We start from the raw sequence: 13,861 nt of genomic DNA on the forward strand, positions 1-13,861 counted from the left end.
TTTGCTGAAGCGTCAGCCACAAGCACATAAGTTCCACCTTTTGTGAATTAATTTTTTTTTTCACTCCCGCGCGGTCTTATTGCGATGAAATTTTTCACTCCTACCCTAGTTCAAAAGCGATCCTAGCTCTCTGTACCAAAATATGGATGTCTCCCAGATAAGTAAACTTCTTCCCCAAGTTACGGGGAGGGATAGAGTCCTGAGCTGAATAAAAAGAAGAAACACCGCTGATTTCAAGATATATGTGACTAGTAACCATTCTCAATCAGGACAACAGCAAAAATGGTATAGCCTGACATTTCAGGGCTATTATCACCTCCTGTTATTCCCCTTCATGTGGAGTGCCATCAGACTTCAGCGTCAAATCTACGGCTCTTTTCAAAGGGAAGAAGGCTGGTCGCTTGTGACTGCTTCAGTGACAGCCTTTTCGGAGTCTTGAAAAGGTGGTTTGGACAATCACAGGACAATTTCTTCCTTGATCAGATCATTCCGCCGATTTACCCTGAATTGTCAATGCCTCTCGTCGCTGAGGACAGGATGCTGAATCACGGTACCGCCAACGATGTAAGTGAGGTCAAAAATCAAACCCTAGGCAAGTATTCATGACACCGCAATGCGAATGCCACTTGCAGGTTGTAGTGCATTGAAAGTCACCGCCCACCTCATATCAGTCATATTGCAACGATTAAAGCATACCCTCGCGGCCAGATGAATCCCCATATCTAGATTGTTTTCAGTCTTTTATACTGTCTAGTTCGGGACACTGAGGGGCGGCCGTTAACAACGCCGAATCGGCCACCAGCCGGGCTACAGAGAATACAACGATTTGTCGCCAACCTGTCACCGAGTCGGCCGACCGACTAAGAATCATGGAACTTATTTGTCGCCAGGCTGGAATCAGACCTAGAAAAGATGCTATGGTGCTGCAGGGTACGGTAAAAAGAGTCTACGGAATCGTCTGCTGGTGTTGCGTGACGAAACATATTACCACGGAGGCATGATATCTATGCGCGGAGACCTCATGTTATATTTTGCATGGTGTGTTGTGTTTTTTTCGTCTTGGATGTCACCAAAATGTTCTGTCCAAAAACATTTTTGGCACCAAGCTTTGCGTGGATACATGTCTTATTGTCGCCGACCCCATTCACCAAGTCGGCAGGTTTTATCACCCCAGTAGCCAATGTGGGATGCCCAACTTCGTATAATACTGGGAGGTATAGATGGAACTGCTGGCGAAAAAAAGAAATGATGTCTCATAGTTTAGGAGGATAAGACGCACTTTCTGTGGATGCATAAAGACACGTTTTTCAGTGGCCAAATCACCTTAAGCTGCGTCGAAACGAGCGAAAGACTGCCAGACCTGGTGCGCCGGGCGCCTGCGGCACCCCCTCGCAGCGACTGCAGTCCGATGTCGTCACTCCGAGGGCGTGAGGGGCCGCACCAGCTGTTGTTTGTCGGCCGACCGTCAGCCGCCGCGTCCCGCTGCCGGCCAGAACGCTGCCGGCCCGCCCGCGGCACAGCTGCCACCATTGTGGCGACATGTGGGCCGGCGCCGCAGAGCTGCGAGTGGCCCGCAGGTCTGGCCGCGGCCCACATGATCGGCGGCAGTGGTAGCAATCATGCTGGCTGGTTAGGGCTCCAGAGCACCAGTCTGTGTCGGTCGGCGATGACGTACGTTTGTCAGTCGCGGCCAGCTGTTTCCAGTCGAGGCGGAGAGCTTGAGTCGTTAGATGAAGAGGTGTCTTCTGTAGCCCTTCCCAGTACCGTGCAGACCTCTAAGGAGCAGCCGAAGAATTGTGGTTTGTGGGTAATACGCAACAGCACAGAATAAGGTGATAAAGACACGGGCGTCGCAGCGCCACAGTCCTGTTCTGTTATTTGCCAGAAGTTGAGTCGCGTCATCTCAGCTCGACCCTGCTGTCAAGGTAACGGCTCGTTTACCATCCCGCCGTTATACCATGTGCAAAACCGGCCGTGGCGGTGGCTGGTTTTATCGTGATACGACACAGCCGTAACGTAGCCAAGCGTATTGCGGCACAGTCCAGCAAGCGCCGGTTAGGCTGTACCGCATTACGCTTCTGTACGGCGGGCAAGAGCGCCCCGCCCGCTAACTCAGGCTCGCCGCGTGGAGTGTCGGGCACGAACGCTATTCAGCGCCGATTTGGACGTAGACGAAAACGCCATTCAATTAAAGGGGCTCGCGTCTCCTTTCCATCACCTCCGGTGCATCTTAGCGTTTTGGCATTGGCGGCCCATTGGCATCTGACATTGTACAATGTGTTCTCAACGCGTTATGAACGATGCGAATTTTGCTCTCGGCTGGAGCTCTCCACTTTTCCCCATGCATGAATGATGTCTTTCAGTGCAAACCACAGTGCTCCAGTATTTTGCTGTGACTTCTTTGACCACTTAATGCCTGAAGGTAGGATGTGTCATGAAAGTCACGTGATCAACGACTAAAAACTATATAACTTTGGGACTACTTTCATCAATATTCTTAACAATGCTAAATGCCTTTAACAGCGCTGTTTTGGACCCTTTGAAGGCTTTGGACGTTTAGTTGCTGCAGTTTTTGCGGCATTATCGGTATAGACTACTGGTTACCGTTGTACTGTTGATGAAAACCAGCGCTTTTCACTTGCGTTACTTGCCGAGGTTCTCACCACATGCTTGTTTTCCCGAATGACGATCTTGTTTTGTTGCTATCGTTTGCTACATTTTCTTTTCGACTCAAATAACTTTTGACAAGGACTGATTTCGACGTCTATTTACGTTGAGGTTAAAATTGTTGTTCTGGCTGGCTGTTCTTCAGGTCTAAAAGTAAGTACCCCGCGTCATACCCCCAGTGGCGTAGTTTCGCGGCAGAAGTTGGGGGTCTGAACAGTAAAAAATAACTGAATGTACCTCCGCCCCAAATAGTTAACGAGTAAGCTTTTCCCGGGATTTGCCCCACTTTCCTTTCAAAGTTGGGGGAGGGGCTGGGGCCCAAATTGGGAGGGGGAAAGGGCTGAAGCCCTCCCAACTGAATAGGAAACTACACCCTTATATACTCATTTTGGTCTTATCGGAGTACAGTTTTTTTTGCTTTGCGGGATAGTACCATTGGCATGTCGAACAGTGACAGCTGTTGGCATATGGTGATAAGCTACAGTCTTCACCATGTCGACATATGCCAGTCAGAGTGGGATCCTGATTTTTTGTGTGTTTCTTCAAAAGACATCCGACGCGCAGCCACAGGAACATAATAATGTATGTACAGAGTGTGCAGTTATGCTGGGTAGTTATCAGTAGTGAGCGATTGTTCCCCATGGAGATGAGCAGAGGCTGCCCCGCGCCTCTTTTTGCAGCGCCGTCTGTCCTGAGCGAGCCACATGCTCACCCGGTCCCTTGTGCCAGCCAGGCATGCGCTCGTGGACGGTGTTGGTGCTGCTCTGGGCGGCGGCCTGCTCAGCTGCCACCTTCTCCGGCTGGGGACATTTAAACTGCCGGCGCGGCGCTCACAGGCCAATCAGCTGATGGCCGGAGAGCAGCCGGGGGCGCCTGGTGACCCGGCCGTCCCGCCGCTGGCGCTCCTGTATCGGCCGGTGGGTCGTGGGACCGTCAAGGAGGATCACGCTTCTCTTGGGGGGTCTCATCGGGACGATCCTGGTGATTCCTCAAAGCAGATTGGGGAGGATGAGTAAGCGTGATTTTACATCGTTGCTTTACGTGCAATGACAAGTTTGATAGCAAATTCTCCGGAAATAGAGGCTACTTACCCCTTACCCTCCTCGTTGCCCTGTCCCTGTAATGGGGGACTGGGATCAGGTCACTGCGTCTCCGTATTGAGGTCTTGTGGCAAAGCAAGAAATTCTATCATGTGTATTGTGTGGTTACCCTGTGTTGACGGGTTACGATTGCTTGAGATAAACAGCTTTGCGGTGCCAGATGCGTACGTGCGCTCATAGCACATACATTCAAAATTGCAATGAAAAGCTACACAACGCATATCGCTCAGCGGATGTGTTTTTTGACGTTCGGTTGATATAGACGCGGTGCGTTCTACCCCACCACAGCGTCTTCTGCCAGCGCGGCGCCGCCCGCGCGTGCCCAGCGGCCCCCAAGACCACTGCGTCAGCCACGTCTCCTGCCTCGTCAAGTACGCCGCCTCGTTGGCCGCCTTCACCCTGCTGCTGGTGCTCCAGTGACGTCGATGTCTTGGCCATCTTCACAGCGCTGGCGGCGCTCCATGACACCACATGGGCTTCAAATAAAGACCCCAAACGATGCGTGTTTCGTTGGCCGCGACCGCGCGATGTGTGGGACATAGGTCTTCTAACGGCTGTCACCTCAGTGGCTGAAAAGTGACGTTTGTCGGAGCTCTGAACCAACTTACCAATCGTTATGCTTGAAGAGCTCTTCCTTTACATCCGAAGCGGTGATATAACCACCTATAAATCATGATGAATGATTTGTGTCCACAGCAGATCAGCATAGGATACTGACGTGCTGTTGCTCCACTCCTTCTTAAGCATAATCAACATCGGGCATTCCCGTTTGTAAAGTGGGTGCATGAAAAGGCGTTCTTAAAATCAGTACAGCCAGTTGTATTTCGACACAGCCAAGCAGACGACGTAATGAGATGCATGGCCCGCTCGCCCTCAGCTTGAGAGAAACAGAACAGCGGAGATTGCCAGCGCTCTGCCTACATCCGGCGCTCTCTAAAGAATTCACATCAATGATTACGACAAACTCGTTTTGGAAACATGGTACCAATCCCGCGACAAAACACACCGCGGAATGTTAGTAAGCAAGAACAAACAGATGACGGGAGGAACAGCGCGTGGAGGTCACGGTCGGCCTGTGACGGGTGCTGGCGGGCGGCCAGCAGAAGGCCACTGCGGCGGGTGGCACCATCTGGCCGCCAAAGCTGCTCGTGTTCTGCCCGTCCCTTCGATCACCGCTGCCCTGAACACGACTCCGCCGGATACTCGGGCCTATTCTGTCGGCTTGGGTCCCAGCCACGGGCCGCGCCACTCGGGGTGATGGTATGTCTGGAACGGGAGGCGACGGGAGCACGTCAGGAACGTCGCACGCGTGTCACTGACATGTTCGAAGCATACGCCGCTCGATAGACACGTGGCTGCCATGGCAGCGAAAGTGTACCTAGTGCCTACCTGTCGACCGAGGGCGAATATGGAGTTGGTGACGGCTGGAATATCCTTCTTGTCAAAGAGGTCCGTGGTTTGGAAGATGTCCAGATCAGAACAGCCGTACGCCAGCATCGCCTTCTGGAAGCTGAACAACCACGATATAAGATATCATTGGGCCCTGTTAGGGCAGCGAGCTTAAGAGCCTAACTAGGCATGTAGCCACACCTTACAACTAACTACACCAAGTGAGTCAGCTTAGACTGGCTTTGCGTTAAACGCATTACAAAAACCCGACTTTGGTTATGGGAAATCACTCGACCCACTTTACTCCAAGGGTTTTGCTAGCCATCAACATTCGCGCCGATAAACGCATAGGATAGCGGCATGCAATATATTGTAGCATTGCGGCACCAACCCAATCACATCTCATGGCTCATGTGTGGATTCGATAGTCTTCGATGGTACTCTATGGCATTCGATGGCAATTAGGACTTACTTATTGATGTTTTCCATGAACTTAAAAGAGGTTCCGGTCGTGTTGATTTTCTTGATGGAGCCGGGTGGCAGTTTGTTCATCAATTTGCACAGCACCTGCCCATCTCTAGAAGAAAAACGAGTCAGTGACGAACGAGCGCCGGCAGCCAAGTGCCTGGCTGATGACAGATGCGGCTTCACTCCGAAGCGTCTAAGTGGAACGCCCAGCGCATGTGGGGCCGGCAAAACACACTGACAACAGGGGCACCCATTGTAAAAACGCTTAGCGATGTCCAACGCGGCGTCCGAGGAGCACCTTTGGTGTCGTGCGCCACACAGCGATGCCGTGCATCCTTTGAAGCCATCAGCGTGCTCATGAAAGGCACAACTCACGCCAGAGTCTGTCAGCGAATTTTATGGCATCGTGTTGATGCAACGAAGAAAACGTGGCCTGAGCGGGTGCTGAAGACCATCAAAATGGAGTAGAATGCGCCCATGTGCCATCATGGCCCAAAATGCGCCATCATAAAATGTGCCTTATCTCAGCAACGCAGAGTCTCCAGGTGTTGTACGAGCTCACACTACCCGACAGCCTCTCCTATTTTGACCGAGCGCAGTGGCTGGTGTCGCCACGAAGCTGCTCAACGTCAGCCAAGCCAACTGTTCTGCACTGCCAGCCCGCGCGTGGTATGGTGAGGCGTGGCGTAGCACCTGAGGGTGACGCTGTAGTCCTGTCCAGCGGGCCACTTCTCTCCCGTGACGGTCTCGATCCACTGCTGCACCTCCGCCTCCACGCCCGGGTCACGGCGACCCACCGTCTGCGGCCAGGAGGTCAGGTCGGGTCAGAGAGGTCTCCGCTGCCCCCCCCCCCCCCGGGCCGGCACACAGGTCCTGTGTTGGATGGATCCACGCCAGGGGAGTATCCGTACACGGGTAGGGGTTAGGATACCCCCTCGCGCGAGAAACGGACTGTTTCAGGCCAGCGGAATGACTGAAGGCGTCCCACCACATCATCAGTAGATCCTGCCCAGCTGTCGTTCAAAAATAGCTCGCCGACTATGACATCAGCGATAGGTAAGACCCGGAGCTCGGGTATTTATGACCCAAGCCCAGTTTGTTGCGATGACCACGTGGGGACTACCGTCTCTATTGCCAAGAGATAAGAATAAGAAGCGGAATTCCGGAAGCCGTGGGATTGAGCCCGGATAAATCACCTTGCTCTGCCCTGCCCTACACAAAACGATCAGCTGGCAGCTGTCCAGAGACGGCCGGCGAGGACCGACTCTCGCTGGCAGGGTGGCTTGTGGCATGCCATTGTGTGGAGCGAGAAAATGCCTTCACCATCCTGTATGACAAAGAAAGACCGAGTCAAAGTCAATTGTGGAAATGGAGCGACGCTGCCTGGCGCAGATGGCTGCAGGGCACGAAGAGCAAGCTCTGCTTTGAATGTGCTTCTGGTCTAAAGCCACTGATGCAAAACATTTGGAATCGACGTTGCAAAAAGTGGGCCAGCCGCGGTCGGCGAGGCCTTCAATCGTCACATCCCCTCATTCACACTGACACGCGGAGATAACCCCGCCGAGTTTCAGCCCCAAATCGTGACAAACAGCCAAGTGCATGTCACCGCCGGCCGTTTTTGACGTGACAGACGACCGGCTGTATGTCACCGCCGGCCGTTTTCGCGGTCTGGGAGGGAGGGAAGGAGCTGCGTCAGGGGCCGCCACCTATCCCGACAGCGACCGTGCCGAACAGCCCGTCAGCTTGACACCATGTTGAACTCTGTCGAGGTCGACCCCGTCCGGCCAACCAGCGCCGCGCCGACGCGACCACCCCGGCGCGGCGGCAATCAGGGCGCGATCCATCAGCTCGGCGAGCTGGCCCGCGCGCCAGCGGGACATCAACGGCACGGCGGCCCGCCCCGCCCCGCCGCGAGTACCGTGCGGAGGTGGGAGCTCTGGCTCACCTGCCAGCCACGTGTGGGGGAGGCGCGGCGCCTGGCCGGGGCCGGGGTACGGGTGTCCGCGGCGGGACGCGGCTGAAGTTTTGGTGGGCAGCGGTGGATGGCCGCCGGCACCGGTGACGTCACGGGGCTGTTGGAGACCACGCCTTGCAGAGCTCGGATGGTGTCGTGGCGGGACGCGGCTGAAGTTTCGGTGGGCAGCGGTGGATGGCCGCCAGCGCCGGTGACGTCACGGCGCTGTTGGAAATTACGCCTTGCAGAGCTCGGATGGCGTTGAGGGCTGAATTACGGTGATGTGCTCACTTCACGCGTAGTACCTTATTACATACGAGCACGAGGCCGTTTTTGTGGGGGTCACGACACTGGTGCTCTCGCCAGCTGGCTAACCCTGTGATGAGCAGCACCCTTCTGGCGGAGCACGTGTCGACGTCCGGTCGTGCGCGTATGCTGAGAACGAACACCTGGCGATTCATCGTGGACGTTCTCTCCGTTCTATGATGAATCTTCGATGTGATGTGCACAAACTTGACTTGTTGCTCACTGTCGCCAGCGAACAAAGTCGAAAGTTTGAAAACTTACCGGAATTTGCAGCAAAGGTATAAGACTACTTTCTTGTGATTCCGGAACGTGTCTGCAACGTGTGTCTGGATTCTACGAGTGTCTAAAGAAACCATAAGACCCTTTGGTGATGAGACTCATAATCCTTCCCTTGTATCCTCCGTCTCGATTTATCCCGCATCATTCACGACGCCCCGCTTGCCCGGGGCAGCGTGCACGCGCCTGCTACGAGTGAAGCCGAAGCGCCCGCTGGTGGGTGGCCTGACTGAACGCCAAGCGCACATCTGCAGCGGAGTCCGTGTGGGGGCAAAGTTTCCGCGGTCGGGTCTCCAGGTGCGCGTAGTCCTATCTCACCGTTATACATTTTCCTTCATTCCATAGCCCTGAAACTACACGTGCTCGTACAGAACTTGTTCTGTATCGGATCTAAAGGCTGACTTTACTTGAAATCATTTCAGTGTGTTCCCTTGCAACAAAGGAACAACTTCGAATTGCGTTATGAAAAAATCATGCCTTTAGGCCACTATCTCAGTCCTGATGTTTAAGCGGTTGCGACTGTAACATGGTTCGTTGCTGATGCATGCACACGGTGGCTGATAAATGTGCACTCGCTCAGCACTTTGTTAGCAAATGGCACACTTCCAAGAGGCCACTTTGAGAAATAAACACAGAACTGTCGGGAGGATTTTCGTTCCCCCTCCCGCAAGTTGATCGGCGGCCCAGGCCACCATCCCACAACTTCACATGCAATGTGGAAACAACTTTGTATCGCTTTGCATGCACAACTCATGTTTAATAGATACGTGCTCAAATATATACTCCAATGGAATTTGAATCGGTGGAACATTTTGTCCCATTACATAGCTGTACGCATTGATCATACCGGATCTTGTTCAGCTTGTAGTTTACGAAAGGTGTATTAGTAAAATATCCCACTTGGCGTTTTCTCTGGTTGGTACTCTGTCAAAACCGAGCATGCCGATGAAGTTTATTTGACAGTGTGGCAGTTTGGCAGTCACATGGCAGTTTTCCCATTGCCACACCACATCCGCTCCTAAGCCGAGGAGCGCTTCATCTGGAGCGCCGATCCAGCCGGGCGCGCCGCTCCGTCCAGGCGTGCTGAGCGGTGGGGGAGGGGCGGGGGAAGGGGGGGGGGCGACGCCAGCGCCGCCGCTGCCGGCCCTGTCACTCGCTCCGCGAGCGACGCCCGAGGCGCTCCCGCGGAACGCCAGCTGTTGAACCGGTCGCAATCAGTCGGCGTAGCCGGCGGGCGTGGCCGAGGCCGGTGAGCCGTGCCAGGGACGGTCGATGACGGCCAACAAGCGGTAGGCGGGTGACACTTACCGGTAGTGTTTGAATGTTGTGAAACACTGGCACGTGACACTAGTTATCCGGTTGTCGACCCAGTGCGAGGCGCTGTGCAGGGTTGTGCACGTGGACTTCACTGTTATACCTACAATTCACTGTTCTTCAGCACTGGCACATTTGTTCTAATGTGAGCTCCATGTTTGCACCGGTCCCAGGTGATTGGACGGGCCTTGCATGCATGCTTGGAATATAATCGGGGAACAGTGATCATAAACATTCGAAGAGGCGATCTTGATTATACCTAAGCATCGGTCCTCCGTTGAATTTTTGCTAAATACTGATGTGCTTATATTGACTAACTAACCGTAAATGACCTGCCATTAAGTTCTTCCGTGGCCTGCTGGAATGTCTTGCCTAATCCTGACCGACGGCGGGGCTCCTGATCACCCACCGGATTATGAGTGACTCAGCTTGGGCCTATTTTGGTCGGCACCTGCCAGGGGAGCGGCGGAGGGGCGGAGGGGGGGGGGGGGGGCAGCGGGGCCGGCGGCGACCCATCCGCTCCCGGGCTCGCCGCAGCTGTTTGCCTGGTGCGTCCCGCCAATGACGGCGGAGAGATGAGATCGAATGGAAGATCCGTGAAAGCACGCAGCCTCCAACGACCCGCGGTCTCTCCTGACGGCTTCTGTAGCGACAGACGACACTGAAGAGCAGCTGGTTGGGATAAAAGGTCAACTGAGAATGCGACTCATGTTTGGTTCTGCTTTACACCTTTTTAACCCGTCGTGTCTTGGTTCGGAACGCCTGAGGCTAATGATCGCGGCCGCAGACATTCAAGGTTCGGTGTTGTGCCTCGTACATGCAATGGATATGTGTATCCATGCTGAATCCGCCCCGATCAGCCAGCGGAGAGCCGGCCGCAGCACGGGGGCGACCAGCCGGCCTCGCTCCAGGACCCGGACTGTCACGGTCCGCGGCCCGAGGCCAGCGGGTCAGAGCACGGGTTACGGGCCTCAGGTCAGCCTCAACGGCCGTGACCTCAGGCCAGTCCCAACGGCCGTGACCTCGGGTCAGACTCAACGGCCGTGACCTCAGGTCAGACACAACTGCCGTGACCTCAGGTCAGACTCAACGGCCGTGGCCTTATGTCAGACTCGACGGACATAACTTCAGGGCACGCATACCGCTCCGTGGCATGCATGGCATGCAATGGCTCACGCCGCCACGCGATGGAACAGTGGTGCAGGTCAGCTTCTCCGTGTATCGAAATGGAAAGATGAGGCCGGTGACGTTAAAACTATGAACAGCATGCGGTTCAATGATAAAGTTTCTGTCATTTGTGGAATCTGCTCGTATAAAAAAGTGTTAAGCCGCTGAGCCGTATATGTCACCACACGTGGCATTACATCTACCATGTTGCTCCTGTGTTTTGATGAATGGCCAGAGACGAACAACTGAGCTGGCGAGAAGACGGACGCCTAACTCATGGTGCCAGGTGACCACCGCAGGGCGATCACGGTGCAGGTCACGCGAGAGCACATGTGCTGCAGACGCGACCTCGGCCCATGGCCATGCTCCTTACCACGACGCCATCACACCGAAGTGATGGGGATGCCGCCGGCGGTGGGTTACCACCCACTCCGTCGTACGCCGTGTCCTCCGAACTACGTCAGAGGGGCGGACCAAACAACCGGCTGGCAGCGGCGCCGCCCAGCCGCGGCGACTTGGCACGTATTTATAGAGGCGACCGGGGCCCGATTTCAGTGTGTGTCGGCAGCCGGCTGGACGTGCCTCGCCCCGCTCCGCTCGACGCTCCGCTCCGTTCGTCGCCATGGTGGTACGTCCCGCTGTTCGGCGGCCGTCGTCGAGCCGCGCGTGCTTCCGCGCAGAGCCGGACAGCGCCCGCGGCTGGTGACTACGCCAGCGTGGCGGCCGTGCGCCCGTGTAAACAAGCTGCGCCGCTGAGTTCTCCTGTCTTGCGGACGCGCGGCTGCCCCGGGTTTGTTACTGTCTGGGACGGAGCATCTCCCGCCAGTCAGCTGTTCCAATGTGCGAGCACCGAGGTTTGGCAGCCCTATCCGCTGCTGTCAAGAGCGTGTACTGAGTGGCAGCAACATCACGGGATCTAAGGCATCCACGTGGTCAAATTCCTTAGTCAGCTCTTTCCTGCTTCACCACAGTGCTAATCTTACGCCTCGAAAAATTCGGACAGTCGTTTTACGCCCAGGCGTCACGGCGCGATGGTTACGCGCACGTCACGGCGCGGTCACGTCTTGCAGTTAGGTCAAAACCAGGCATGAGCAGGCGACAGCCACCAGCCGGCAGCAGGCAGTGTCCATGCGATGATATTCAGTGTAAAAAGAGGCATTCTTCCGGCTGTGCTTAGGCGATACAATCGTGGGTTGTTTAGTTGGAGACCGGGTACTAATCGCTAAACGCCAAATAACTCTCATTGTAATATTACATCCGGCTTTCTTTTGTCTCAAGATTGAATATGTCCAAAGATAAGATATCTAAATATTGATTTTGGGTGGTGCAACATTAGAGAAATTAGCCCTCGCATATATTCAATTTTCACAGGATTATCCTCTGGTGCGTGACAGGCGCTGTCCAAAAGATAACATAATGTGGCTGCCTTCGACGCCGGCAGAAGCGGGACGCCACCCAGGAGAAGGAGGTCCTGGAGTGGATCGAGGCTGTGACGGGCCAGAAACTGCCGGCCGGACGCTATGAGGATGTTCTCCGTGACGGCATCGCCATCTGCCACCTGATGAACAAGCTGTCGCCCGGCTCCGTGTCCAAAATCCAGACCAGCGGCGGCCACTTCAAACTTCGGGAGAACATCGAGAGGTAGGCTTTCTCAGCATTCAGTAGCGCTCCATTATCACATGTCCGCCACTGGTGGGCGGCCCTTGAAATAGCATCAACACGAGCTTATCTTAGTTGACGGTCAGGCTTTTGGTGTCACGCACTTCGCTGAATTATCTCACAGTGGTGAGGAATAACCCGAAATAGGCAGAACCCGAAAGAAATTCGAATAAGTAATCACCCTGCGTAGTAATCACCCTTATCAGGAACAGCTGCGCAAACATTGTCATATTCACTACGATTACTCCCCCTCTGCGCGCTCCAGATTCCAGAAGGCGGCCAAGGCGTACGGCGTTCCCGAGGAGGAGATCTTCCAGACGGCGGACCTGTACGACATGAGAAACATTCCGCAGGTCACGCTGTCCCTGTACGCTCTGGCGCGCCTGGTAAGACACGGAGGATCACCGCCGCCAGCCGCTGATCGAACCTTGAGACTGCTCGTGTGGGCGGCTAATTTTAGCCCGGTGCCGCATTAGCCGAATTTAGCCGTCGTTTCCGACGTCAGCGGAGCGGCTGGCGGCGGTCGCCGATGCTTGGCTAACCGCTGCTGGCAGCACCCGCCCAAAACAAACAGCATCGGCTCTGCCGTCCAGCTGCGTCTCACTAACGACGACCGTATCACGCTCGACGGAGGCGGCAGTCACGTGATCGGCGCCGACACTTTTCCAGACGCAGAAGCACCCGGAGTACAAGGGCCCAGCGCTGGGACCCAAGATGGCGGATGCTCACAAGCGGGAGTTCACGGAGGAGCAGCTGCGCGCCCACGAAGGCCAGCTTAATCTGCAGATGGGCTACAACAAGGGCGCCTCTCAGGCGGGCCATGGCGGCATGGGCAACACCCGGCACATGTGAAGATGCTGCTCGGGTTGAGGGTCGACGCCGGCGCGAGCCGTGACGGTCGCGGTGGTGCTTGGGATGTGTCTGATCCGGGTGAGGAGGGGAGGGGGAGGGGGGCGAGCGGAGAGCAATCTTTATGCTGAGGAGGTTCCTCTGGTTTACCTGTCGCGGCAATGTTGGACTCGTTCGTTCTTGATGTGCATTATCTAAAGTCTTTTAGTACATTTATAGAGCACAAACACGGGAAACTACGCCCTTACCACAGTTGATGCACCTGATATATACATGGAGAAAGCGGTAGCGTGCCTGCTGTGCCGGAACATTTCAATCTGGACGGTTTGAGATCACTTTAGAGCCTTTCAGCTCCTAAAGCTTGCGAGTGATCGACCATTGGGAGAAGGCGTTATGCTCCGTTCAACCTCTGGTCTGCTTGTTTCTTACTGTAGGATAGAAGCTGGCGTCGGATAAAAAAGCTCATTTTTGTCCGCCCATCCACGAGAGTGGGCCCATTGAGGACAGTCTGTTATGCATCGTCAATGTGTAGGGCAGAGCGGATTGCCTGTAGCTCAGTGGCGTCGAAGCTGTGGACAAGTTGCAAGGTGTTCTTTTTTGTATGCGTCGCTCTTTAAACTTTTCTTGCTCACCGACTGTGAAATAAATTGAGCTTGTTTAGGTATTACATTTGTTTACACTCCGTTCTCCGAAGACTCCAGCTGTCTCATGG

The 13,861-nt window shown here is 54.8% G+C and overlaps 2 protein-coding genes across 2 annotated transcripts; one reads left to right on the forward strand and one right to left on the reverse strand.

Annotated features, from left to right (window-relative positions):
* Positions 1 to 4,576: 4,576 nt before the first annotated feature.
* On the reverse strand, positions 4,577 to 8,039 carry LOC119103220 (muscle-specific protein 20-like). Its single transcript, XM_037226662.1, has 6 exons — positions 7,954 to 8,039; positions 7,570 to 7,600; positions 6,318 to 6,424; positions 5,629 to 5,733; positions 5,157 to 5,277; positions 4,577 to 5,033 (listed from the first exon to the last, which is right to left on the reverse strand). The coding sequence occupies exons 1-6, from the start codon at positions 8,037 to 8,039 to the stop codon at positions 4,977 to 4,979; spliced, it is 507 nt and encodes a 168-aa protein (XP_037082557.1). The 3' UTR covers positions 4,577 to 4,976.
* Positions 8,040 to 11,190: 3,151 nt separating this feature from the next.
* LOC119103958 (muscle-specific protein 20) lies at positions 11,191 to 13,591 on the forward strand. The gene is made up of 4 exons (XM_037227671.1): positions 11,191 to 11,269; positions 12,083 to 12,282; positions 12,566 to 12,686; positions 12,970 to 13,591. The coding sequence occupies exons 1-4, from the start codon at positions 11,264 to 11,266 to the stop codon at positions 13,150 to 13,152; spliced, it is 510 nt and encodes a 169-aa protein (XP_037083566.1). The 5' UTR covers positions 11,191 to 11,263; the 3' UTR covers positions 13,153 to 13,591.
* Positions 13,592 to 13,861: the final 270 nt, after the last annotated feature.

The sequence above is a fragment of the Pollicipes pollicipes genome, unplaced genomic scaffold, assembly GCF_011947565.3.
Source record: "Pollicipes pollicipes isolate AB1234 unplaced genomic scaffold, Ppol_2.1 Scaffold_5724;HRSCAF=6776_pilon_pilon_pilon, whole genome shotgun sequence".
NCBI classification, from domain to species: domain Eukaryota; kingdom Metazoa; phylum Arthropoda; class Thecostraca; order Pollicipedomorpha; family Pollicipedidae; genus Pollicipes; species Pollicipes pollicipes.

Coding starts and splice junctions, on each gene's coding strand:
- LOC119103958 (XM_037227671.1), top strand. Junction 12,283..12,565: donor CTTCGGGAGAACATCGAGAG/GTAGGCTTTCTC, acceptor TGCGCGCTCCAG/ATTCCAGAAGGCGGCCAAGG. Junction 12,687..12,969: donor TGTACGCTCTGGCGCGCCTG/GTAAGACACGGA, acceptor ACACTTTTCCAG/ACGCAGAAGCACCCGGAGTA.
- LOC119103220 (XM_037226662.1), bottom strand. CDS start 8,039: ATGAATCGCCAGGTGTTCGTTCTCAGCATACGCGCACGACCGGACGTC. Junction 6,425..7,569: donor CCCCCACACGTGGCTGGCAG/GTGAGCCAGAGC, acceptor TCCTGGCCGCAG/ACGGTGGGTCGCCGTGACCC. Junction 5,734..6,317: donor GACTACAGCGTCACCCTCAG/GTGCTACGCCAC, acceptor TTTTTCTTCTAG/AGATGGGCAGGTGCTGTGCA.